The following is a 25,285-nucleotide window of genomic DNA, read 5'->3' as shown; positions in this document are numbered from 1 at the left end:
TTTTATATGTCATTATCATGGGTTACCTCTAATTGTCCTCATGGGTTTGGTTGAAGAGTTTCTCTTCTCATTACACTTATTTTCGAGTGCTTGAGTTACGAGTAGATGCTTTTTAAGTTTTATTGATTAATTGAGATCTCTAATAAAATAAATTAAAAAGTTATTATTTTATATGTCAAATTAATTCATCATAATTAATAATTAAAATTTAATTTATAATTATGAATTATAATATTATGGTATATCTAATTTTTAAATAATATAATAAAAAAATTATATTAATTTTTAATATTAAAAAAGGTCAACCCATCTCAGAATTACTCCAGGCTAAGCACGTTTAACCATGGAGTTCTTATGAGTTAGGCTACCGAAAAACAAATGCATTTGGTAATATGAGTAGTCAAATCAATTCTTTTTAAGCTATCCTTCAACTGTATAGTCCCATACCTACACAGTCTTCAGATCCCTCTTATTCCGGTGTATGTTCGATTCATCCATGTGTTCCTTCCACTCGAAGCCTGCTAGGAGCTGCTCCTTGTCTGTACCCCTGCACCATGCCTCTTGCACCGATGTTACTCCCCGCCCTCGTCTCAATGCCCGGGTGTCACAGAGAGCATCCAAATTTGTTTTTATTTAAGAAATTGTAAAATCATGTTCATTTGAACATATTGTGAGTTGTGTATGTGATGTGATATTTATGTTTAAATTCATTATATAATATGATTTTGAAGCTTTTTACAAAGAAAAAAGAATTACCTTGCAGAATGCTTACGAAATGAATTAATTCTTCCATAAACCTTTTCAAGACCTTTAACTTTTCTTTCCCATCAACATCTTTATTTAAACAGTATTTTGTTGATTCACGAGAAATTATACTATTTTCTTAGATTATCAGATTAAAAAAATAACTATTGATCAGGTCAAATACAATTTAAAAAAAAAAAACTCAAACTAAACTATATTCTGATTAGTTGATTAATTGTATCCACATAAAAGCATTGTATAACTAAAGTTCTTCATTGGAAAAAATATCTTACCTATTATCTTATATATGTCATATATCATTATTTAGTTTTTTACACTTGAATTTTTACATATTTATTAATTTTGTTTCTCCAAATTATTATGAAAAACAAATAAAACATACTTAATTGTTAACAAATGAATAAAAAGAATTTTAGACACAGGTAAATCACGGGCTTAAACAAAAGTAATTTAAAAGATATCTTACTGCATGATAACACTGTTAATAAAATTTAGAATTTTCCTAAATAATATCGTTTTTATGAAATCTCATGTTTCATATAACTCGTTTTCTATATATTAAATTACGGATAATTTGACAATATTTTAATATCTTCTATGGGTTAATTTGTTATTAGTTTAAAATTATTTTATAATCAATAATAATAATAATCATAAATATCAACTTGAACGAATAAATAACATCTAAATAATATTAAAATGTTGTAAAAAATAGGTTGTGAGATGTCTTTATCTTAAATTAAAGGTTTAATCATTCACGAAGTCCCTATTTTCGCGTGAAATATCAAATTAGTCCCTTAGTTTCTGGACTTCTCAATTGGGTCCCAAATTTATGAAAATTGCAACAATTGGATCCTTTCCGTTAAATTGTGTCCAACGGCGTTAGTGTGTGTCTGACGTGGCACACTGTAGTCAGTTTCTTAACTGACGTGGCTGACTAAAGCAGGGCAGTGAAGCACGTGGATAATAACAATTTTTTAATTAAAAAGAAAATAAATGTTTTAAACCAAAATGGGGATTCAGATTTTGGATTGATCGAATTAGTGATTGTGATTGTTCTGAGTACTTCTAGGGTTCGGTTCGTCCAAAGTTCATTCCATTTCACAAATTGGGGTATCAATTTGGGTATTTAGGGTTTAATCGAAGTTATCTGAGTTGCCCGGCTCCTGCGCCATTGCCAACGTCCGCTACTCCACCGCTGGCCACTCCAAGCTCGTGAGCATCCAACCCTTCGTTGCCGGCTACCGTTTCGGCTCCGTCGCCGTCGCGCACAATGGAAACTTTGTGAACTACCACTCCAAACTGGAAGACAATGGGTCCATCTTCAACACTACCTCCGACACCGAGGTCGTGCTCCACCTGATTGCCACCTCCAAGCAGAGACCTTTCCTACTTAGAGTCGTGGATGCCTGCGAGAAGCTAGGGTTCCCTTTCAGCAGGGGTTGATAAGGTCGCACTATGTGGGGAGGACTTAAAAAATTGTTATTATCCACATGCTTCACTGCCCCTCTTCAGTCAGCCACGTCAGTTAAGAAACTGACTACAGCGTGCCACGTCAGACACACACTAACGCCGTTGGACACAATTTAACGGAAAGGATCCAATTGTTGTAATTTTCATAAATTTGGGACCTAATTGAGAAGTTCAGAAATTAAGGGACTAAATTGAGATTTCACGCAAAAATAAGAACTTCGTGAATGATTAAACATAAATTAAATGGTAGAAAGTGGTGCATAGCATGTAAGAATATATAATGTAAGAAAAGTGTATCACATGTAAGAATAAAGCGGAGGCAATAGTACTGTTCTGACAAAGGAATTGTATGAATGGAAGGATATCTATAGCTGCAAAAGTCCTGTTTCAGAAACAGAAGGCCTGTGATAATTTTCTACTTGTTTTTCTGAAAGAAAACACAAAAAAATGTTATATCGCAAAAGTGATCTAAAATATATGCATGTGCTTTTCTCTTTTTGGCTTCATTTTTTTTCCTTTTTATTAATGTCAGAATATATTATTATAGTTTTTTATTTGTCACAAGTTTGAGTTTTTTCAGTGTTGAAAATTTAAGTTTTTCACTTGAAATTTTCATAACAATTGCTAGAAAAGAAATGAAAGAATGATCACAGAAGGGAACATGCACACCAGGAAACATTAGAAAGCAATTACTAAAATATATTTAGTTAGAAACAGGAATCAAATTACATGCAAAAGATTTGAGCACATTAATTAACATATACATAGACTCGTTCTCTTCCTGAATATACCACCATCTGCATTCAAGCTTAAGACATGCAGATTAAGAACCTATATTATATCTCTATCTAATAAACTTTTTCTTTTCCCACTGACCCCACTAAGTGTAACTCAAAAACAATACAATTAAAATAAAATAAAAAAACCAAATTTAGCATAACATCATTTTTTTCCTCCCTATCACAATTCTTGTATGTCGAAATAAATTTGCTTGTCAACTAAGTCTAGGATAGCAGTGTCTCCAGCCAATGCCACATTTCCACTATGATCTTCAATGGCAATGTTGAGATCCAAAGAGAGGGTAGAACTGTCGTTATTGGTGTTCTCTTTGGTTTTGTTTTGAGATGGTGATTTTCTGACTGGAGATCTTGACTTTGGCGAAGAGAAGCTTTCACAACTGAAAACGACAATGGCATCCTTGAGAGGAACAGATTCACCGCCAGGAAGTGTTATCCTTCCACTTTGAATTGCTTGCTTTACACCCTTTTGAGAAAAGTAATCAACTTGATCCAAGTCTTCCAAGAAGAAGACCCTATGAGGGTTCTCATTCACTGCTTCCCCGAATCTTTGAACGTAAGTGCTTTTCAACTCTTCTCTTGGCCTCTTCCTTTTGGACTTTTCGTCAGTGGAATCATCCTCTGGGGAAGAGAAATTGCTCATGCCAATTGTGACAAAGTTACTGTAAGACCCAAAAACAACTTTAGCTAACTCCCTTGAGATGCTCTCTTTCGCTTCAGAATTCACACCAAGAAACAACATCCATGTTTCTTGATTGTCTTCTATCTTCATCAAGACCTTCTCTCTTTTTCTCATTCCTGATCTACAGTGAAGGACCGTACTTGCAATCTCTGGAATAACTTCTTTATGCTGTGGAGCCTTTTTCTCCAAGGCATCACAAAGAATCTTATGATTCTCATCATTAGGTTCCTTGAACATTTCAGTGCTTTCCAAACCATCCACTGCTTCACTTGAAGAAGCTGAGTTCGGGCTTGAGTTAGGATTTGACAGAAGATCTGGTTTAGGAACATCTCTATCTGGCATGAACATTATGAAACTGCTGTCATAACCATCATCGCCGGTTTCACTGTATAACTCACATTCTTTTGGAGACTTTTCTGATTCAGAAATCATAGGCCAATTTAGGTGGCTGTGATGGAAGCTAGACTTTCTTTCAAGTGAAGAAACAGAACTGGGAGATGAAGGAGATGACGAAACAAACAAAAATGGTTTCTCAAAAACGGAAGGGTGTCTGTGTATTGAGTTGCACAACGAATTCCATTTCTTGCACAGATCTTTAAGCTTTGCATGTTCCTGTTTCAGAAAGAAGAAGAATAAATCAGTATGTTATAAAAAAAATTGATATACATATGAGATAATTAATGTGTGGTTATACAAACCTGAACTTCCAATGTGTCACTTTTCTCTTCCTTGCAGTTTTGAAGCCAAGTTGGCAAGTTACTGGTAGTGCAAACTTTCTTGCTTACACTGTTAACTATGCTTTGAGCTTCTTTTTCAAAATTTATTGAGCAATCCCTACAACAAGTTAGATTGTTTTGTACTCTTTCTGCTACATCTTCAAAAGGAGCATCCTTAAAAAATGTCTTGCTTCTTTCTTTAACTTGAAAACCACTAAAAAAAAGACACAGGAGAGAAGTTACTCCAACAGAACAAGAGAACAAGAAAAGAGACAAATTTATAAAAAAATTCTAAGCCAGAGAGAATAAAAAATTACCTGTCGAAATTCAAACTTAGGCTCAGGCTTCCAACAGGAATTGTCAAGGGATGAAGCTCCCAAATAGTTTCTAGGGATGGGTGACATATTTTACACTTCATGTATGTCTTAAAAGTTGCAATCCCCATGAGCCACAGTCTACTAGACTCCCCACCACTTACCAATTTTTTAATCTCCATCACCATGTGCTCCACAGAACAGTAGTAGTTTGTTTTCTGCTCACAATAATTTGTCCAGAACTCAAACAACCACTTTAGATCACCCAAATAAAGAATAACCCCTCTTCCCACATAGCTCTTCACCAGGTTTCTAACCTCCATAACCTTCTGTTCAACTTCCTCCTTGCTAATGTTTCTGAAGCACATAAGAGGAAGGCTCACAAATTGCACATACCTCAAGTCTCCAGGAACATTTCCTACCTCAAACCTCTCCATTACTCCCCTAGCTACTCCCTCAGCATTGCTCACACTCTCCCCCACAATAACTGTGTTTCTTCTTTTCCTCACCAACTCACTCAACGCACTAGTTACATCGTCATTGTTAACATGGTCTAGAGGCTTCATGAATTGTCCCCCAACTTGACCAAAAGGTCTAGATGGAGACACATTACCACCACCAAGAATAGCTTGAGGCTTAGTGCTTTCTGTGGCCTGGCTCCTATCAGGAGCCTTTTGTGAACAAACTTCCATTGAAACAGCTTGTTCAACCCTGCTTTTCACAAGGGTGCTGGAGAAACCAGCTTCTCTCATGACCCTACTAACACTCGGGTCGTCAAGAATGGAAATCATGAGCTGTTCCACCTCAATCTTCAAGGCCAAAATATGCTGCTGCTGGTTCTCAATAGATCCACGACGCTGGTGAGCCTGCGCACGTTTGAAGGCTGCAACCAAGGCATTGGAAAGTGAAGGGGTGGAATATTGAGGAGCCAAAAGAGGGCTTGAAGTGGAAGCTGGCAAACGGTTAAGTGCAACATTGAAACAAAGCTCAAGAGCCTTGCACTGAAGAGGATGAGAGTGACACTGAAGACAAGCCTTGCGGAGAAGACCTGTGGAAGTTGCAAGCATGGCACTGGCAACATGAAGAGGAGTCACCTGTGCATGACCTCTTCTTGTGGCAAGATTAACAGCTTGCTTAACAACAGTTGCAGCCTCAGGTGTAAGAGCCTGAAGCTGTATACTACAAATACCCCCCCTCATGATCTTCTCAACTATAGTAAAAACAACTCACACTCACAAGGGTGTGTGTGTGTATATATATATAGTACAAGGGCTAGGCTTAGATACGAGTTAATGGAGTTTTTGATGAAGAGGGTTGATTTGGTTTGAAAGATGTGGTATATAGTAATAGAAACTAGAAAGAAAAGGGTTGTGTATATGCTGCTGGGTCAGGAGCTTGGATATGCAGATATGTATCTCTATATGGTGGTTTATACTTTGTTTGGTACACTTATAGCAACGTCTGCAAGATAGATATTGTGTGAGTTTTGTGCCTTTCTTGTCAGTGAGGGAAATTTTGGCTTTTTATATGAAAGTGAATTGGGTGAGTGATATGAAACTCTCTCTCTCTCTCTTTGTTTGTTGTAGATTGTAAAGGTAAGTAGATTATGAAAAGCTTGTGGTGATTAATACTGTGGGAAGTGCAAAATAAGTGGCAAAGTGAGAAGAAGGTTTAAAGATAATGAATGGAATAATTTGGTTTTGTTAAGAATAAGGTGGTGGAGAGAGAAAAAGGGAAAAGAGGATAAAAAGAAGAAGAGGAGAAGGAGGAGGAGATGAGGAAAAAGAGAGAGAGAGGACTGTCTGTCTGGTTGAATGGACAGAGGGAACAGTGGTGGTGGGCTTTACCTTTTATCTTTTCTCGAGGAGAAGAGGGAATAATGCCTTGAATGATTGATGGAATAATCGCAAACCTACAAATAAAACAGATTGCATGAAAACCAATGTTGCTGTTAAAATAATACTCCTAACTCTCACACTTTCTCTCTCTTCTAATTCCTTCCTCAAAACTTGGCTTTTCTCACTCACTCTCTTCTCTCTTCTCCTCTCCATCCATGGTTTTCTGTTGCCTGACACTTTTTCAGATACAACATAACATCCTCTTCTCAACCACATACAACGTTATCTTATGCTTCTCTGCATCTTCTGTTCCATCTTCCTAATTCTACTTATTCAAACTTTGAACAACATTCATCAATGGATTTTCTGTTGTTAATCTTCCCCAGTTTCTCACAATAAAGTTATCAAAGATATTCAGATGAAAGTTATTTAATACGAATGTGAATAGATTAGAAAGTAAGTGTCATGTAATCATTTAACATTTTAAGAATCTCTACTAGCTTTCTTTTAATCTCGATTGTTTATTTTTTTATTATTTTCACTCTCAATATACTTTCAATACAATAATATAACAGTAAATTACTAACAATATTTTATAGATGGATAATGATATTCGAAAACATTTTTTTACAATATTATAACTTGTCATTACGTGATTGGTATAAAATTACTCCACAATTAATAATAATAATTATAAACACCAACATGAACTAATCACAGAATGATATATAGATAGTGTTAAAATGTTGTCAAAAAAATATTATCAAATTATCATTATCCTTTATACATATCATGATCAGTGTCACTGAAAAATATATTTTAACGTATAAACTTTTAAGTAACATGAAAAACGCATTTAAAATTAAATATTAATAAATGATCAATAAAAAATATTATAAGTATAATAAATAATAAATTTTATTAAAATAGACTATTGATATCATTTTAAAAAATAAATTTAGTCTAACTCCAATCTATAAAATTGATTTGTAACACAAAATTTACATTTAGAATAAATTTTCCTGTTTTTAGTAGGTATAATAAGATCTCTAACATAAAAAAGTAAAAACCTATAATTAAATGTTGCAAGAAATAAAAATGAAAAACAATAACTAGAGCGAGAAGTATTCTTCATTTAGAATTATTAAAGTAGTTATTTTTAGAGAAAAAAAATTAAATTAATTAAAAAATGAAACTCTATAATTACAAAGTTACTTATATATTTGTATTTGATTTTTTAAATTAACACTATAATTAATATATATGGCTGGGTTCGAATGGAAAGATTTAAGTACATGTTTGCGCTGATTAAGAGAAATACATGATTAAATTAATTTATTTAAATAGATAACTATTTGCCAAAGTATTTTTTAACAAGGAGTGAATTTATTCAAATAATTAACATCTCACTAAAGAACCAGAAAAAAAGAAAACTTCATAAAACCCCGTTTTGCGCTAATAGGCAAAGTTAGAGTGGCTCCGGTCCAAAACAAAACACTTTCTCCTTCTCAGGCCTATAATCAATTATTGGGCTTTGGCTTCTTCTTCCATTTCAGTGTGTTGGATAAGCTGAAAATACAAATAAAAAATAAATAAAATATAAATTGTTTGGCTAAAAATATTGAAATTACTTCTTTTTTATCAAAAAGAAAAAATTCACTCTCTTTCTATTTTATTTCTATATACTAATGAACTAAATTATGCATCATTATGTGTAAAAGTAACAGAACAGTGGCATCCTTAGTGAACCAACTTTAATAGTTTTACCCTAACCCTAAACTATTTTATCATAAACACTTCATAAAATAACTGATCTCTACAATACTAAATTTGTAAATTTGAATTCATAATTCGGAGTGAAGCAGAAGCAACGGATATAAAGGTATGGAAATTCCTCTGACACGTAAAAGACGCAACAAACATATACAAAAAGAACATAACATCAACTAAGAAAACATAGCCATTTAAAAGAAAAAAGGCAAATAAACTTTTCTTTTATGAGTATTTCGAGATAGGATCCCAAAGAGAAGTTGCCCATCAATGAAATATGAATTAAAATCACATAAAAAAAATTCATACCATTTTTAACTTTAAGACCTTAAAATAATCGTTTTATAATGTTATTAAAAATTACAAATTAACGAGACATCTAGTAGTCAACATTTAAAAGATGAATATATTATTTTGAATTCAAAATCTTAAGTCTTATTTTATATTATGTTCAACTTTATTATTTTTCAAGTGAGACTTAGATTTATTAGATTTCTAATAATATTTTTTTCAAGTGTGAGTCTCTTTATATTAGTATTTTTTTCTCCAACTAATCATAATTTTATCCTTTTGTTATTCAACTCAACCATGTTTGTTTAACCTTTTATCACGAAAACTTGTTATATAAGAACTTATTTCAATTGGTCACAAACACTAACCTTCAATTTTGATATCAACTTTTGAGAGGATTCATTGAAAAATATAACATTAATGAAACATAACTTTCGATAATTAATCTGATCATAAGATAAACATTCAACTTTGATACCACTTAGAAATCTTTCAAAAAAAATTTATCAAAGAGACATAATATCTATGAGATATGATCTTAATCTAAATAAAAGATTAACATTACTTCCCGTACAAATATTCTTATATGTTTAACTTTCTTATATTTAAGATAAATGAAGTGGTAGTTGTTTTATAATGACAAAACCCTTGTAAGAAATTACACCCTTTGCTCTTAATGTGTGGTTTGAATGTTTTTTTTTTTCATTTGATATTTCTTTGATCTCAAGAAAAGCAACGAAGTTGTTAGGGTTTGAATGGTGAAAATTGGTTTGCATGATTTATAGTATAAGGAGAGAGTGCATTATTGTGTGAAGGCAGTGGTCATGTCATGGAGGCTATGGTATATAGGCAGAGAGGTATGATCTATTAATATTCCTTTCAAAAGACATGAATGAAAGAATGAATACGAAGGATGGAATTTAGACTTTGACTTGACTTGACTATATCGTGAAGAGAATAATGTATAGAATGGACAACACATCCATTTCAATATCAAAAATCATTTTTACAACACATCTTATAAACTTTTTCCTTCTTAAATAACAACAAAACAAAACCAGGGTTATCTGTCATGCTACTGCAATAACCTTCCATTTTCAAAACTTTAAGGGCTGCTTTTGCTTATAAATACACACAGAAACACTCATGCCTGAGTTTTGAAAGAATCAGACAATTGGTACCGTGACTGTTGCAGTCAAAATTATTACAATATTTTTAGAAATTCAGGATTACTGATACTGACCCTTCTTTTTGTTTCCATCCTTCTATATCGACCTTCAGATGCTGCTTTCAATACCACGTCACTGTAACTTTTTCACACTCTTACTAATACTCCTTCAATTTGTAGGATGATATTGTAATAATGATCTCCAAAATTTAAAATAAATATTCAATAAATTTTTAAAATTGATATTACTGCTCTTTTTTTTCAATCTTCAGTTTATTATTATTGTATACTCTCTAATTAGTTATCACAATTAATACTTATTTTATTTAACAAGTAATCCAATCATTGATTTATATTAAAAAGCATTGGACAAAAAAAAAACAGAATAATAATTACATAAAGGAAATTATTTTAGAAAATAAATATACAAAATAAATACATACTAGTTTACATTACGTATAAAAAACAAAAGCCTATAAAAATGTTTCAATCAATGTTTTACGTTATGAAACCAACTTGATTTGACTTAAATATAAATAATACCCTATTCAACTCATTTAACATATATTAAGACTTATTAAACCCAACATGCATGGAACTAATTCAACATAATTTCAACTATTTTAATTTTTTTAAATAAAGTGAGTCCCTTTATTTAATTTAATTCAATTATTTCTGAAGTAACTTCAGTTTGAATTTATTTGACTTGATATAGGTTGAGACAAATCAACTTAAAATGATTTTAGTCTAATTTAACTTGACTTGAATTTAACATAGTAAATTCATGAAATTCTAATCTAACTTATTTAAACTTAAACTTGACTCAAATTTTGATGGACTTAACCTAACCTAAATTAGATATGATTTTGCTTAACCTAACTTTGATTTGGCATAATTTACCTTGACTTTTGAGGTGACTTGCTTTATATTCAATCAAACTAAACTTACATTATCACTACAAAAAAAGAACAAAACATTATTACCTACGATCAAATATATGTAAATCTAACCTAATTTCATCTTGCATAATTGGGATCCAACCCACCTTAATCATATCTTATCTAATTTTAATTTAGTCTAACATTTCATATTTTGAAAAGCTCATACTCACATTAGTTTTTTATTTTCCTAATTAAAAAATTCTTTAATTTAAATATAAATAAATAAATTAAACTTATAATAAATGTATAGTAAGAGTCTGACTGGAACATTAGAAATTGGTCAGGGTCAGTACCAATTTCTAAAATCTGATTCCAATCCAACTGAATCCTTGTATTGACAATAGCTAAGAAGCTTGTGTTTCTGACGAATCACTTTGTAAGCTGATTGATCAATAGAATTATCGAATGTATAACTTGTGGTTAATAACATAAAAGAATATTAGCACAAATCAATCTTGTAATTTTGATTAACGAGTCATACTTAGGTCGATGGTAAGTAAGAACCCATTATAGTTTGTATAAATAGAGGGTTCGAGAAAGGTAATTAGTTACATTGATTGCTGTATTTAATATCTGAACACTCGAATCCTTTCCGACTTAAGCATCAAACTACCTTTTACACATTTCATCCAAACCATATTGGAGGAACGAAATACTTTAATTATCGAATAAATTAAAAAAAAAATAACAACATGCAAATAAAAGAGAAAAAGAAGGTAAAGTTAGTACTACTCAAATGATCTTACATAAACAATAAAGAAAAATATAAATTTGGATTTAAGATAAATCCAATAAAATAGAAGTAACCTAAAATTAAATGACAACAAATTGAATATCATTTTTTTTTCTCTTTTGATAAAACCTTATGATGTCTTAAAGAAAAAACTTAGATCAATATTTAAAGTAATTTTGAACTTCAAAAAACGAATAAAAACTATTCTTTTAACTTGTGGGATCATAGTTTTAATCCATGCACTTCATACGCGAACGTGGTCTAAGTCAAATGACAATTGAGAAATATAGACTTTAGACCATGTAAAAAGAATTGAAGAAATAAATATCATAAAAGATCATATTTCATATAATTTCCCTTAAAATTATTTCAATTTCAAATTAAATAGTCAAATTTCTTTTTTCATCATTTTAGTCTTAATATGCACAATGCATTGTAATAATTTAAACAGTCATATTCATACTTGTTCGCATTAAAAAGGTATATGTAATGATTTTTTAAAAAACAATTTATAATTAAAATATTTCAAAATTTAAATTCTGAAACATGAGATTTGAACATAAAGATGACAAAATGAACCATTTTAATCCAGATCGTTTTTGACCTACTAAAAATAAGTCGAGTCGAGTTCTAAGCTGGGTAGTAAAAAGAGAAACAAACATGTTTATAGTTTGAAGTTTACGTTACGATCGCTTTTAGTCATATTTTTAAGACAAACCAAATTAAATTAGTTTCTGTAAGCTAAATTTAGTTTATATAAATTATTTGTGAAAGGTAGTGTGATTTATTGGTGATAAGTATTGTGGGCATTTGTTTCCGACTATGTCCAGCCCATGTAAGTCACATTCCTAATTCTCCAAAGGGAATTTCTTTCTGCACCCGATCGTTTCTTCCTGCACCCTTGTATATAAATAATGAAATGGTCATTTTAAAAGTTACAAAAAAGTGTAATAAAAATGATGGAGATAGAGGAAGAAAAAGCCATTTTTCAAAGCACTTCCAAGGAAAACATCAATAGTTATTCGTAATAACATATTCAATGTAGTTAATCAATTCTTCTTAATATCATGGAATTAAACTTAAAAACATTTATCAAAAATTAAAATAGGACATCAATTCATAGTACTTTCTTTAAATATATTTTTCCAATGAAAATAAAAAAGCGCATTTATATTTTGCTGCAATGGAAAGGAATTAAAACAAAAAAAAAAGCATGCAAAATCAAGAAGTATATAGATCAAAATTAAATTAAGTTACGAAATTTAAAATTATGGTACCCATACCAGGATATCATATAAATAGAGATTCGCATGTATTTAATTTTTGACAGAATTTAAAATTAAATTATTTTGCAGTCATCTACCGTGTTTTTTTTATGGATGCATTTTAAAAAAATGGGAGTAAAAAAAAAACAATAGAGACCGTTGGGAGATAGAAGATTCAAAATGGAGGTTTGGAATTAGGTTTGGAAAGCCGTTTGTCTCTAGTTTCTTGAGTCGTGACGATTCCGATTCGGATTTTTCCTCCAATCTTCAATCTACACAGTAACTAGGGCGGAAGCAGAGAAAGGGAGTTATGGAAACGGAAGATGGTGGCACTGTCGTCCTCAACTCCAATTCCGACGCCGTTGGAGGTGCTCATTCTTCCCATCTCTCAAATCGCGTCTCTCTGCCTTAGGGTTTTTTCATTTCCTTCTTTTACTCTTTTAATGACTTCATTCATCTTGCACCGCCATATTTTGACTTCGATTAGGGTTTTGTCGCTCCAATTGAGTTATTGTGTCGGGTATAGTTAACATTTTAAGATCTGATTTGTGGATATATATAGCTCTTAGGTTTTTTCCATCCACAAGATTTGTCGAAGCTCCCAAGTCCAAACGAAATTCTGCATGCAAAAATGGGAATTTTTAATCTGAAATCTCACTTCACGAGTTGCAGGTGTAAAAGCAAAGAGAGTGAAAGTGGTGAAAGGAGATTCTGTTTATGTGGGTGTCGGGGTTGGAGTTGGAGCTTCCCAAAACAAAATTCTTGCTGATGTAACCAACTTGCACCAACAACCAAAGCAGCAAGTCTCTGCTGAAAACCTTCTCAAGGTATATTATATACTACAAATACAAATGTACTTCTCGTGTTTTGTTTTTGTTTGTTTCTCATTAGCTTCACACTTTACTGATGTATGTTTTGAATTTGTTTGCCAGGAAAAGGAAATGTTAGTGAAGGTTCTTGCTAGTAAAGAGTAATTTATTCATTCTCTCTGGATTTGGTCTACTTTTCTTTTTTTTGTATCTGGTCTGTTTTATTTTGGTGGTGATAGTTTTCATTGACTGGGATTATCTCAACTTGTGTGGACAGTGTGTTCATACAATCTTGTAAAGCTGAGCTACAGAAGTGTCAAAGCAATTTTCAGAAACTAAAGATGCAAAATGCGGAACTTGCCCTCACAAATAGTCATATGATGGCGGTATGGACCAAATGTTTTTAGCAGTAAAGTTTTTTGCTCTTGTTGAAATTCTAATCTACAATTGCTGTTGTGTGCATGACTATGCAATACAGGAGGTTAATTCAAGTAGACAGAAGGTGAGTCAATGAAAACTGTTGGTGCTTGTTATGCCACTTATTGCTCTCAATTTTCTTATGATGAGTTGAATGATATTGAATTTGTTGTCATTCAGCTCAGGGAACTTCAGCTTGAACTAGGAATTAAAAATGGGATACTCAATGCTATGAAATTAGAATTGACGGTCAGTTTAATGCATCTCTAAGAGGATAAATTGCAAATGAGCAAGTGATAATGACTTGATTTTTGTTTTTGACTTTTGCAATTTTCTTTCTCTAGATAAAAGAGCACACAGTTAATTTGAAGCATGAAACTAATGTTAATGAGGTACTGTATAAATTTTCCATTATTTGTTCCTTCATCTAGTGGGTCTTCATTCCCTTCTTAGCGGCACACAACAATTCACCTTTTTTCTTAACAACTATTAGGTGAGAGCTTGCCCAAATAAGCAGTCAGATCAGTCAGATAACCGGGGGAATGCTAAAAGGAGGAGAGTGTTCAAACCTCGATGTACGGTAGTGGACCCACTTCGTGTGTGTGTGTGTGTGCACGCATTTTAATGTAAATGTCTAAAGAGGTCTTTCTCTCATGCAGCCTCAGCACCTGCCGTAAGTAAACAAGTCAAATCCTTGGAAAAGGTCGACAACCAAAGGTATGAGTTTGAGTTTGTTTACTACGTTGCACTAATTTCTGAACTCCGAAATTTGACTTTGTACACTACATACGATGAACTACCAGGAACAAGGTAGCTCATATAACTCCCTTGAATATACAATACAGGTATAGTTTGAGAAGGCAATCCGCTGGGTTGAAAGATGAAAAACCAGAATCAACAGAAGATTTCGTGGAGGTTGTTGAAGTACAAGATGATATTTCAAAGGCCAATGAAAGTGGGTCCACATCATTGGGGTCCAAGGTTCATGACGAAGCCAGGGAAACTACAGAATGTAACTTTACACAACTTGTCCATTTTCTTACTTTCGTGCAGCCTTGCTATAGCTATATCGAGCCTTATGTACATTCTTTGCATGCAGCTTCAATTCCTACTAACACCGAACCAGTTCACGCCAAAAAGAACATTGAAAACAAGAGGTAAGCTTATACTCCTACGTTCTGATTGAATTTTAATAGCTCTCACTTGTGACTAATTTAGACAATAAAAAACCTGCTTACCTATCTTTGAGAGTTATCTACAGGAAAAGTACGAGAAGACAAACTAACAGGTTCAAGCCAGAGAATCCAGAGCCAACAGAGGACTTATTTGTGTTAGATGATGCAAAATTTAATGTCTCCCAGATATCTGATGGCATGTCAGAAAAATGTTGTCCAACGTCAACAATAATAACTTCTGGACAAGAGAACAATTCCTGTTCATTTAAGTCTGGGGAAACTCGCAGATCATCTGTTGGGCGGCCATTGCGTCGGACAGTTGAGAAGGTTGTGTCCTACAAGGAAGTTCCACTGAATGTGAAGATGCGTAGAGATAAATCAGGTAATTTCATTGTGAACAACTCTGCATGAGAATGAAGTGGAAACTGCTCATGCTGGACATCCAGTTACATAGTACAGTGGTGGTAGGGGTCTGATGATTTTTTGAATTGTAGCTTCTTGTGTTAGGGCCTTGCATAATTGAAAACTGATGTGCGTTATTATGATAAAAGGAAGGAGTGAATCATGTGGGTAGAGAATCATTATATTTTTGCGAACTGCATTTTGTCGATAATCTAGTTTACAAAGTATTTATATTAAGATAAATTTATCAAAAAATCAATTCTGATAAAATATTCAGATTCGTAGGCAGGAAAGCTTGAATATTAGTTTATAATTACATAACATAGCTTTATTTATTTATAAAAGTATCATATAGATTAGCATACATTATGAATATTGGAACGTGAAACGTGAGTTTGCATGCTGCCAAATGTGTTAAATTGGAGAGAAAATGAAAGTTTAACCTGTATCCTTTATTTTATTTTCCGAAACTTACAATATTAATAAAAACTTAGATAATGAATGTAGGGCTGATAATTGGATGAAATTTGACTGAACAATAGATATCAAGATTCAAGACGTCTGTTTGTTTTTGCATCTAAATTTCAATTCCCCTCACCTTGTTCTGTTTTAATATAAAATTTATTGTTGAGATTAATTCAAGTAATTTATCTAGACTAATTTTACCTAATTTTAGAACAAGTATGTAAATTGCTTTATCCCACCCTTATGGATCAAATTTGGTATCCAAAAGAAAGTTTCATTTATTCTTTTCCCTTTTGCAGCTCTGTATTTTCCTCTTACACCCACCTATACTATCAACCAAATAAAATATTTACATTAAATCTTCGTAAAATTTTATCATGGATTTCATACACCTTAAGGAAACTCTCTTTGCCAACCATTTTTATCAAAGCCTTGTTGCCAATACCATCATAATGGTGTCAAATATTAGCTCTCAATAATCACGCCAATCATTATATTTTACTATGATAACATTTATTTACGCATATAAAACAGACTTACTAAAAGAAACCATGTTTAACATCTTATAAACCGTCATAGCAACAAAACAATAGAAAATATCTTAATAAATGGCACATAATATTTTGAGAGTATTCAAAAGTTAAAGCATTTCTTCATTGAGTAAATATATCTATCTCACCAGTGGTGCAAATTAAACTTTATAGACGATGGCATGAAGAACTCCAGATAAAAGGAGGAAGAAAGGGAAAGAAAAAGAAGTTATAATATTTTGGGTGTCTAAATTGGTTAATGAAGAAAGGTTTTGTACAAAAATAAAGGTGTCATTTTGACAGAAAAGGCAACAACTAGGGTAAAGTAGAGAATACTTTAGTTACTAAACATAAATTGTGGTTAACTTTATTTTATGAGTACATATTATTTGTGTTTTAAGAATTGAAAACGTATTTTTGTGGTATATTACTAGTTATGGAGTTATACATATAAGGCTTAAATGTTTGTTTCGTCCTCATGTTAAGAGGTAAATTTCTGTTTAGTACCCGATTTTAAAATGAAGACATTGGGTCCCTATGTTATGAAAAATATATGAATAAGGTCTACAAAGAAAGAACAAGTTCAACAAATAATCAAAGAAAAAGTTGAACAAGAGATAGAAAAAATTGGACAGTAGAAGAGAGAAGAGAAAAAGTACGGTAACATCAACATGGACTTAACGTTGTTGCTGTCAACTTAACGGACAAGACCTTATTCATACACTTTTCATAACATAGGGACCCAATGTCTTCATTTTTAAAACCGGATACTAAACAGAAATTCATCTCTTAACGTGAGGACGAAGTAAACATTTAAACCTACATATAAATATAAAAATGATAACATTTGATCTTGGAAATAAATTTATAATTTCGTGAGTTGCATGTTTATTTTTCTAACGGAGTTTTCATATTGTTTAATAAGAGATGTATCTATCATTTTCTAAATAATTGAGACAAAAATATTAATATCATTTCTATTATGAATGGATGACAACAAATTGTAAAGATCACAGAGAAACTGTGCATATGAAAGTATAAAACAAGTTATACTAAAAAACTAGCCTACATCTAAATCAAAGGAATTAAACATATATAAAAATAACCAAATAACTTCAACTTTGTATAGTCCTTTTAGTCGCATAATGCATATATTAAAGAATCGATTTTAACTTCCATTAATTTAAATAGGCCTTGATAAACAAATTGAAAAAAAAAAATCATAATTACTTTTATCAGGGGTCCTGGTAGATTATACAGTTTTGTATATAAAAAAGTAAATAAAGTCATGTGATTATACATATAGTCTTTGCATTTTAATCAATTCTGTCTCAGAATATATCAGTTGCTTTCTTATAACAGTAGTGGTGTTGAAACTCTTTTTTTTTGTGTTTTCCACCTTATGCCTTCATATTCTCCATGCATTATGATTATTCATCATGAAAACTTTAGAATCAGAGAAATTGCATGAGGGATACTACAGTGTAAAAAGTGTTTCTTTAGGAAACCCTCGTACCAAAATTTGAAAGAATGTGAAAATTTAATAGACAGAAAAAGCAAAAAAGTATTGTGGTTTTATTGAATTTTTATTTGGATTAACAGAAATGTAAAGATAAATATTAAATTTGTTTGTTTTTTAGGTTAATTAGCCAAAACGTACATAATTAGATTTGAAAGAGTTGGGTTAGTTGCGTGGGCCTTCCATCTATAGCTTCCTCACATGCAAACGGAGACAAAAAGTATCTCATTTCCCCAACATTCTAAAGCTCAAAACCGCGTCAATGCACGAATCAATAACTAATTAACATTAATTAATTAATTAACACAATTTAATTATTATCAGATGCGTGTTCGTAGAGTTTTGGCTCTTTCTTTTCACAAGCAAACTGTTTCGGTTCAATTTGCAATAAATTGGATATTTTTTCCTCCAAGAAAAGACCGAAGAAAGTTATTTTGGTTCAATAAATACTAAACAATTTGAATTTAGAATTTAAAATGTGAGCATGATGATATATTTGAAGAAGAATATTGTACTACATCAATCAATTTACTTTAAGTGGTTCCATGTGATTATGTACTTGCATTATAAAAAAATATATATATATATATATATATACTAATTCCATTTTCTTGAGCAACGGTTATATGCCATTCATTTCTCATCAATTAACTATTCCTTCACGGAGGAAAATAACCCACCACCTAGATTACATCAAATAATTAATTATTATATAAAATAATGTTTAAGAATCTTATCCTATCAGGTACAAAGATAAAGATAATCCTTGCCAATTATTGCAATGTTTCATGCACGCTTAGCGCCACCATTATCACTTTTCTTTACCCTAGTTCATCAATGCTTCATAAGCTACCAAATCACTTCTGCAGATTCCTTTTCTGAGAATTTCTTTTTCCCTTTTTTTACCTAAACAAGAAACAGAATTGTATATATAGATATATAGATATATAGTCTCTCCCATCAAAGTGCTAATTGTTGATTATGTTTTGAGAATTTTCAAACAAATGGTGTCAGAAATTGTGGCTTTTAAATAAAAATTGTTAACTGGTTCCCATAAAGTTTTCTTGGATATTGATTTTGTTTGATAGCAGAAAATGCTATCCAATGTATTGGTAGACAAACGTCAAGGGTTTATTTGTTTTTTGTTGAAGGAAAGTATGTAAAATTTTGTCTGTATGCGTAGCATTCTTCATTCTGCAACTTTGGTGCATGGATATTAGGAAACCAAGTGTGAAGAGGGTGTATGAGGAGGACCCACACGGTTGCAATGAGATCCATGGCAACATTTTCTTACCAAAACAGTAAGTTAGGTGCTGCATAAGCCGTTATTCTTTTCCCCTCTTTTGATCTAAAAGGATTCAACTTTACTGTGAAAAAGAGCTACAAAAATGGACCCACCATTATCTCAGTTGCCCCCTTAGGATTTTGGTGAAAAAAATTTCCTTCTCAGCTCCCTTCTTTGACTGGCAGATACGCAATGTGGCGGATCATGAAATGTACATATATGATCTCTTAAATGTTCTTACTAATCCTTGTCAGGAGAATGTGTTTGATATTTTATAATTGTGAAGTGATGAGCACGTTTGATATCTTACCTTAGGACGGTAATCTCTGAGATGATCTAAATATCATTTTCAGATGGCAGAAAACCAGATTGTGTAATGATATTTAGATAACTTTATGAGGGGGTGAGTAGTGGTTAACCTTGAAATTGGCTAGAGAATATAGGTTAAAATGAAAAGTTGATGTGTCGTTTTCATTAGGGAAGAGTTATACGACACTGCATTATAAGCATTTGAGTGAGAACAGGAAAATGATGGAGGGAGTGAGGACTGAGGAGGGAAAAAGTAACGACAATACATGCTTTAGTATATGGTATGGGAGGGCGTGATAATAACTAATAAAGCCATGGCAAAATCCTCTTTTTAGTCAAAATATAAAATCAAAGCATATACACACAAAAGGAAAAGGGTATAAGATCTTATGCCTTTAATCATTCCTCTAACTAGACTTTTATTTTTGTTTTAGTCTGACCAAATAGAACACAAACAAAAAGCAGTGGTTAACATTAATCTCAGATTGGTAAAGTCTCTCTCCATGCAGCAGGGCTCCCTGTTACATGTCTAAATGTTTTTTCAAGTTCAGATGATTTGCATCACATCTCCTCTTCCAATGCAAAATTTATATGAAGATCACAAGTTTTTCCATTCTGACAAAGTACTGGATGATTGAGAACATCACAAAATGCAGAAGAATAAGAACACCCTCTAATATTGTTAATGGTACTTGTTTACACTTTTCATGGACAGTTTTTCATTTACCTAGGTAGTTAAAACTAGGTAACTATTTGCTATGAGTCTGAAACTGAATAAACGAAGGGGAACTACCTAATTACTTTTTGATTGAGATGCTAAAATTATTTACATAAAGTTTTACATATGTACACACGTGCCATCCGCCGCTACCTAAAAGGCTCGATATGAAGAGGATTAGGTTCGAAGTTGGACCACTGAAATGAAATCACATTCCCTCTCACTACCCCCACCGAATTTTAGTCCTTGTGAACATACTGCCTATTTGTTACAAAGCCAAATGCACTTACCATTTGCCCTTTGTGCTTTAAAATTTTGGCGCTTTCTGTCCCTTTTTCAACTCCATGTCCCATGAAGTAAAGTTCAGGCAAGAATAAAAGGAAAGTAGACACCAGGATAGTACTACTACAATATTCCTCATTTGAAGATCCAAGACAGATATTCTCCCTCTCTTCCTCCTCTCACTCTCACTCTCACTGCACCAAATGGAATATGAATGTACTCCTCTTGCCTGGGAATTCTACTACCAAGAAGAGGTGTCACACTTCTACTTTTCTTTCCCATCTTTTCTTTTCATTTTTTTTGTTCCTATTTGCTCAGTGTTGTGTCATTAGCAGGGGTTAGAAGACTTGAAACATTCTCTTCTGTACACAACCTTGGAGCTAGAAGCAACAATTGCATCAGCTAAGGAGGAGATTACCAGAAGAGAATGTGATTTGATCCATGTCAATGACCTTTTGAGCAGGGTCACCAAGGAGAGAGACGAAGCTCAAGCAAAATGCCAGAAGCTAATGCTGGAAAAACTTGAGCTCCAACAAGAACTTCAGCAGAAGCAGCAGGTGGAACATCATCAGCACCAGAACCAGAAGCAGCAACAACAACTTGGTCAGACAAATCAAAGAGACACCTCATCACAGAGTGAAGAGGAGCTGCAAGAAGGGTTCTCTGAAAAGCATTGTATGGCAGCTGCTTCTTCTGACTGTGAAGAAAACAGCATGCCTTCTTCTGGTGGAAGTTCAACCCCACATCCAACACCACTGCAAGTAGTCCTTGAATTGGCAGAAAAGAAAGCATTGCCTGAAAAAGGAAAACTCTTAAAGGCAGTGGTGGAAGCTGGACCACTGCTTCAGACCCTTCTCTTGGCTGGACCACTCCCACAGTGGCAGCACCCTCCTCCACAGCTCAACTCCATTGAGATCCCTCCTGTGGCCATTTCACCACAAGACTCTTCCAAAACCACTTTCCCTTTCAACAAGAAGAGGGACCTTCTCCTCTCTCCACCCTCTGATTGTCCACTTTCAAAGAGTAGAAAGGTCATCACTCAGCACTTGCCAACACCTACCACTGCTTCACATCATTCCCTATCACACCCATCATTTTCATAATGCTTTCATCTGCATACCAAATCACACTCAAACAGGTGTCCAACTGCATCACCTCACCTTTGTCCTCTTATCAGCAAACTCTGACCTACTTTTCTATGCTGGGAAAAAAAATATCTTGATTTTAGTGTTTAAAATTTTCTTTTCTCTAATCTTATCTTGTTATGTATATATGAGAGCTGAGTTCTCACAAAATTGATGGGAATTAAGTAGCCTCCTTCATGTTATGACACAGTTTTGTACTTTGGTAGATAGATATTAGAGGGTGATGTAATGTAACCAGGCTTCAAATGGCTTAATTTTTAATTTAAGGCTGTTGTTGTACTAGTGTTATTTCTCTTAATCTGTTGCTTTCTCTCCTTAATACAATAATGATACTTAGCAATCATACATTTTCTAAGAATTTTTCTTTTCCATGAAGCACACTTCATTCAATGTTAGTGTCTGCCATTAAAAGAGCACCTAATTTGGCTCCCCATCATGAAGAATGGATGTTGGTCAGACCAGGCTAAATGACTATAATAAACTATTTTATGTAATTGATTTTTGGTTGTTTATTTTATGAACAAAAATAAAAAGGACATTTTGGAATCACTTCAAGTTATAGTCAAATAGTGTTCATTTCACATGGAGCGCCCATGAATCACGATCATGGGTGTGTCTCAACCACTGAACGCAATCCGTCAATCGGAATAATTAATAGTAATTAACATGAGGCAAATGCTAATAACAAGTATTTTATAACAAAATGAAAAAAAATACATAAAATTTTTAATTTTTAAAACATTTAGAAGATTTATCAAATATATATATATATATATATATATATATATAATGTGATTAAGACATTTGATTAAGGGGAGAGTTATAAATATGATTGAGTGCACATGCAATGAGAAGAAGATCCACTTAATCTGCAGAACATGGCATTGATATGGAATTCCACGTAGACTTGTACGGTGGCATATTATTGCTGACTTGGAGTACCACATCACCCTATATGTACCTACCTACTAACTTGTGTTTCATATGTTATTTATTATATATAAATATGAATCTAGAACATTCTATCTTTTAATTTTCTTCTTTTTACTGGTTAAGTAGTATAAACTATAGTTAATATGTATAAAAATCTCTTTATATAATTGACACCGTATTAAGAGATTTTCATACATATTTTAATTTATTTTTACCCATTAACAATTTTAACTTAATTATAAACCATCTAGTAATTAATAGCTCATGAACTTTTGACTTATAAGTTGTGAGTAGATAATTTAATTTATTGAATATGAAATAATTAGTATAATTGATTGATAAATTTGTTGATAAATATAAAATAAAATAAAAATATATGATTATATAAATTTTATTATATAGATTAAAAAAATATTTTTTATACCATACATATTGCGTAATGATATATTTAGATTTGTAATAAATAAATAAATTATTAATATTTTAGTGTTTTTATTTGTTTTAGAAGTTTGATAGTTTTGCTTCAACAGGTAATTTTATTAAAGTATTGAGAGCACCAATATGAAGATTTTTAAAATTGAAAATGAGTAATAATAAGTACAAAAAAATTTAAAGATGATAAGAAAATATATTGAAATGTAAGAAATAATAAAAAATAAATAAAGAAGTTTGGGGAGAGTGACTGGATGAATTTGAGGATGAATTAATTGTTGTTTATTTGAATGGATTTGGAGTGAGTGAGGATGAATTTAAAAGTAAAGTTTGTAAAAATTAGTGTAGAATTTAATTGTTGTGATAGATAAATAAAAGGCTTAATAGCCTCTTTTGTCCCCAGTTTTGCTCGATTGTGTCAATTTGGTTCCTGGTTTTAAAAAAGTGTCAACTTGGTCCTCACTTATTAAATTTTGCATCAAAATTGTCCCTTCCATTAAATAGAAACAAACGACGTTAAAGATTGATGATCTGGCACAGTAGTGATAACGTGTCAATTTGAAGTTGTATGCGTGGTGACGTGTCAGTGAATTAGAGGCTGACGTAATTTTTCATCCAAAAACCCATCTTCCTTATCCTCTTCCAATTTCTTCCTCTCAATCCTCCTCTTTACCATCACCAACAATGTCACCGCCACCACCCCCAAAACCACAATCGACCCAATAACAACCCCACTCAAAACCTTCCAATCAAACACCTTCCTCCCAGATCCCCCGCTCGGAACCCTAACATGCAAAACCCCACTCTCATCATCGACAGTTAAATTCTGAATCGACAGTTAAATTCTGAAAATTCGAAAGCGAACAACGAAATTTCTTGCATAACCCACTATGCTTTTCGAAACTCAACCCAACACACTCACAATCACCTAAGCACTCGCGCTCGCAAAAGCTTCTAGATTTCCCCTTAACCAGACTCACATTCCCGAATCCAAACCTCACAACTTCAAGATCTTTAAACCCATCATCCCCATCACACCCGGCGTCCACACGGTGACAACCTTGACAGTAATCATCAGAACCCCACCCATGACCATCAAAGGCTCAAACCCACTCACACACTCATAGATGGATGCTTCCCCAATGCAAACCCCGAACCCCCGTAGAGTCCTCGAACCTGGCATAGAGTCTCCAACTTGAACCAAAACATCTGCCAAGACCCCGATTGGTTGTTCCACGATTACTGTTTGACCTGCCTGAAGGGCTCGAGGCGGAACATCGTCGGCGGTCAGAAGCTCGTCTCGATGGCCCGTTCGGAGAAACCAAAGGCCGCAACAGGGGAGAACGGTGCAGCGAAGTGAAAGGCGTAGAGGTAGGAGAGCCACGTGTCCGAGGGGGAATCAAAGGTTTGCCATGAAACGACGTCGTTGAAAGTGAGGAGGACGAGGTTTCCAGAATCTAGAAGCTTGAGGGTGAGGTTGGTGGTGGCGACAGCGACGAATGTCCAGAGAGTGGTGTTGAAGTGGGTTAACTGACTGGTTGGGGTGAGTTCAAGGGATGAAGCGGCTTGGGAGGGGGAGGGATGGAGGCGGTTGACGACCCAGATGGTGTTGGGGCTGGGCAAAGAGGTGCGGCGGATGACGAGGTAGAATTTCGACGGCCTGGGCTTGGGAAGAAATTGAAGAAGCCAAGTTGGAAAGTGTTGTTGAGGTTTTGCAGAGTAGCGTTGTCTTAGAGAATGATGATGGCGGAGATGAGGAAGTGTGGAGAATGAGAATGAAGAGAAGAAAAAAGAGGAACATTGGATGAAGTTTTAATTGACACCTAATCTTATGTCAGCCTCTAATTCACTGACACGTCACCACACATACAACTTCAAATTGACACGTTATCACTGCACTATGCCAGATAATCAATCTCTTAACTCCGTTTGGTTCTATTTAATGGAAGGGACTTTGTTGACGCAAAATTTACTAAGTAAAGACCAATTTGACACACTTTTAGAAGGAAGGACCTAATTGAAAAAAATAAGCAAATATGGGGACGAAAAAGGCTATTAAGCCTAAAAAAAATTATTTAATTGATAAAAATAAAAGATTACCAAAAAGCCCA

The 25,285-nt window shown here is 33.2% G+C and overlaps 3 protein-coding genes across 5 annotated transcripts; 2 read left to right on the top strand and 1 right to left on the bottom strand.

Moving 5' to 3' along the window:
* Positions 1-3,123: 3,123 nt before the first annotated feature.
* On the bottom strand, positions 3,124-6,537 carry LOC108340979 (protein SMAX1-LIKE 3). Its single transcript, XM_017578568.2, has 3 exons — positions 4,751-6,537; positions 4,416-4,647; positions 3,124-4,329 (listed from the first exon to the last, which is right to left on the bottom strand). The coding sequence occupies exons 1-3, from the start codon at positions 5,944-5,946 to the stop codon at positions 3,199-3,201; spliced, it is 2,559 nt and encodes an 852-aa protein (XP_017434057.2). The 5' UTR covers positions 5,947-6,537; the 3' UTR covers positions 3,124-3,198.
* A 6,356-nt stretch (positions 6,538-12,893) lies between these two features.
* On the top strand, positions 12,894-15,733 carry LOC108342245 (SHUGOSHIN 2). 3 transcript variants are annotated; one of them, XM_017579989.2, is made up of 12 exons: positions 12,894-13,121; positions 13,426-13,580; positions 13,686-13,723; positions 13,840-13,948; positions 14,041-14,064; positions 14,160-14,228; positions 14,324-14,371; positions 14,473-14,554; positions 14,639-14,696; positions 14,783-14,991; positions 15,079-15,136; positions 15,241-15,733. In XM_017579989.2, the coding sequence occupies exons 1-12, from the start codon at positions 13,064-13,066 to the stop codon at positions 15,563-15,565; spliced, it is 1,233 nt and encodes a 410-aa protein (XP_017435478.1). In that variant the 5' UTR covers positions 12,894-13,063; the 3' UTR covers positions 15,566-15,733. The 3 variants fall into 3 exon arrangements, with proteins under 3 accessions (XP_017435478.1, XP_052731536.1, XP_017435479.1); XM_017579990.2 differs by having other exon boundaries at positions 12,895-13,121; positions 14,825-14,991; XM_052875576.1 differs by lacking the exon at positions 14,160-14,228.
* Positions 15,734-20,743: 5,010 nt separating this feature from the next.
* Positions 20,744-22,091, top strand: LOC108342454 (uncharacterized). The gene is made up of 2 exons (XM_017580235.2): positions 20,744-20,918; positions 21,000-22,091. Exons 1-2 carry the CDS (start codon positions 20,868-20,870, stop codon positions 21,765-21,767), a joined length of 819 nt encoding a protein of 272 aa, XP_017435724.1. The 5' UTR covers positions 20,744-20,867; the 3' UTR covers positions 21,768-22,091.
* The last annotated feature ends 3,194 nt before the right edge of the window (positions 22,092-25,285 follow it).

Source organism: Vigna angularis, chromosome 3 (assembly GCF_016808095.1).
Source record: "Vigna angularis cultivar LongXiaoDou No.4 chromosome 3, ASM1680809v1, whole genome shotgun sequence".
In the NCBI taxonomy this organism is placed as follows: domain Eukaryota; kingdom Viridiplantae; phylum Streptophyta; class Magnoliopsida; order Fabales; family Fabaceae; genus Vigna; species Vigna angularis.
This window is presented reverse-complemented; position numbering and strand designations above follow the sequence as displayed.

Bases quoted from the DNA above. Each gene is read 5' to 3' on its own strand.
- LOC108340979 (XM_017578568.2), bottom strand. From the start codon at position 5,946: ATGAGGGGGGGTATTTGTAGTATACAGCTTCAGGCTCTTACACCTGAG. The intron at 4,648-4,750 runs GTAATTTTTTAT...TCTTTTTTTTAG, and splicing joins CTAAGTTTGAATTTCGACAG to TGGTTTTCAAGTTAAAGAAA. The intron at 4,330-4,415 runs GTTTGTATAACC...TTTCTGAAACAG, and splicing joins GTGACACATTGGAAGTTCAG to GAACATGCAAAGCTTAAAGA.
- LOC108342245 (XM_017579989.2), top strand. From the start codon at position 13,064: ATGGAAACGGAAGATGGTGGCACTGTCGTCCTCAACTCCAATTCCGAC. The intron at 13,581-13,685 runs GTATATTATATA...TTTGTTTGCCAG, and splicing joins CTGCTGAAAACCTTCTCAAG to GAAAAGGAAATGTTAGTGAA. The intron at 14,372-14,472 runs GTACTGTATAAA...AACAACTATTAG, and splicing joins ATGAAACTAATGTTAATGAG to GTGAGAGCTTGCCCAAATAA.
- LOC108342454 (XM_017580235.2), top strand. From the start codon at position 20,868: ATGGAATATGAATGTACTCCTCTTGCCTGGGAATTCTACTACCAAGAA. The intron at 20,919-20,999 runs GTGTCACACTTC...TGTCATTAGCAG, and splicing joins AATTCTACTACCAAGAAGAG to GGGTTAGAAGACTTGAAACA.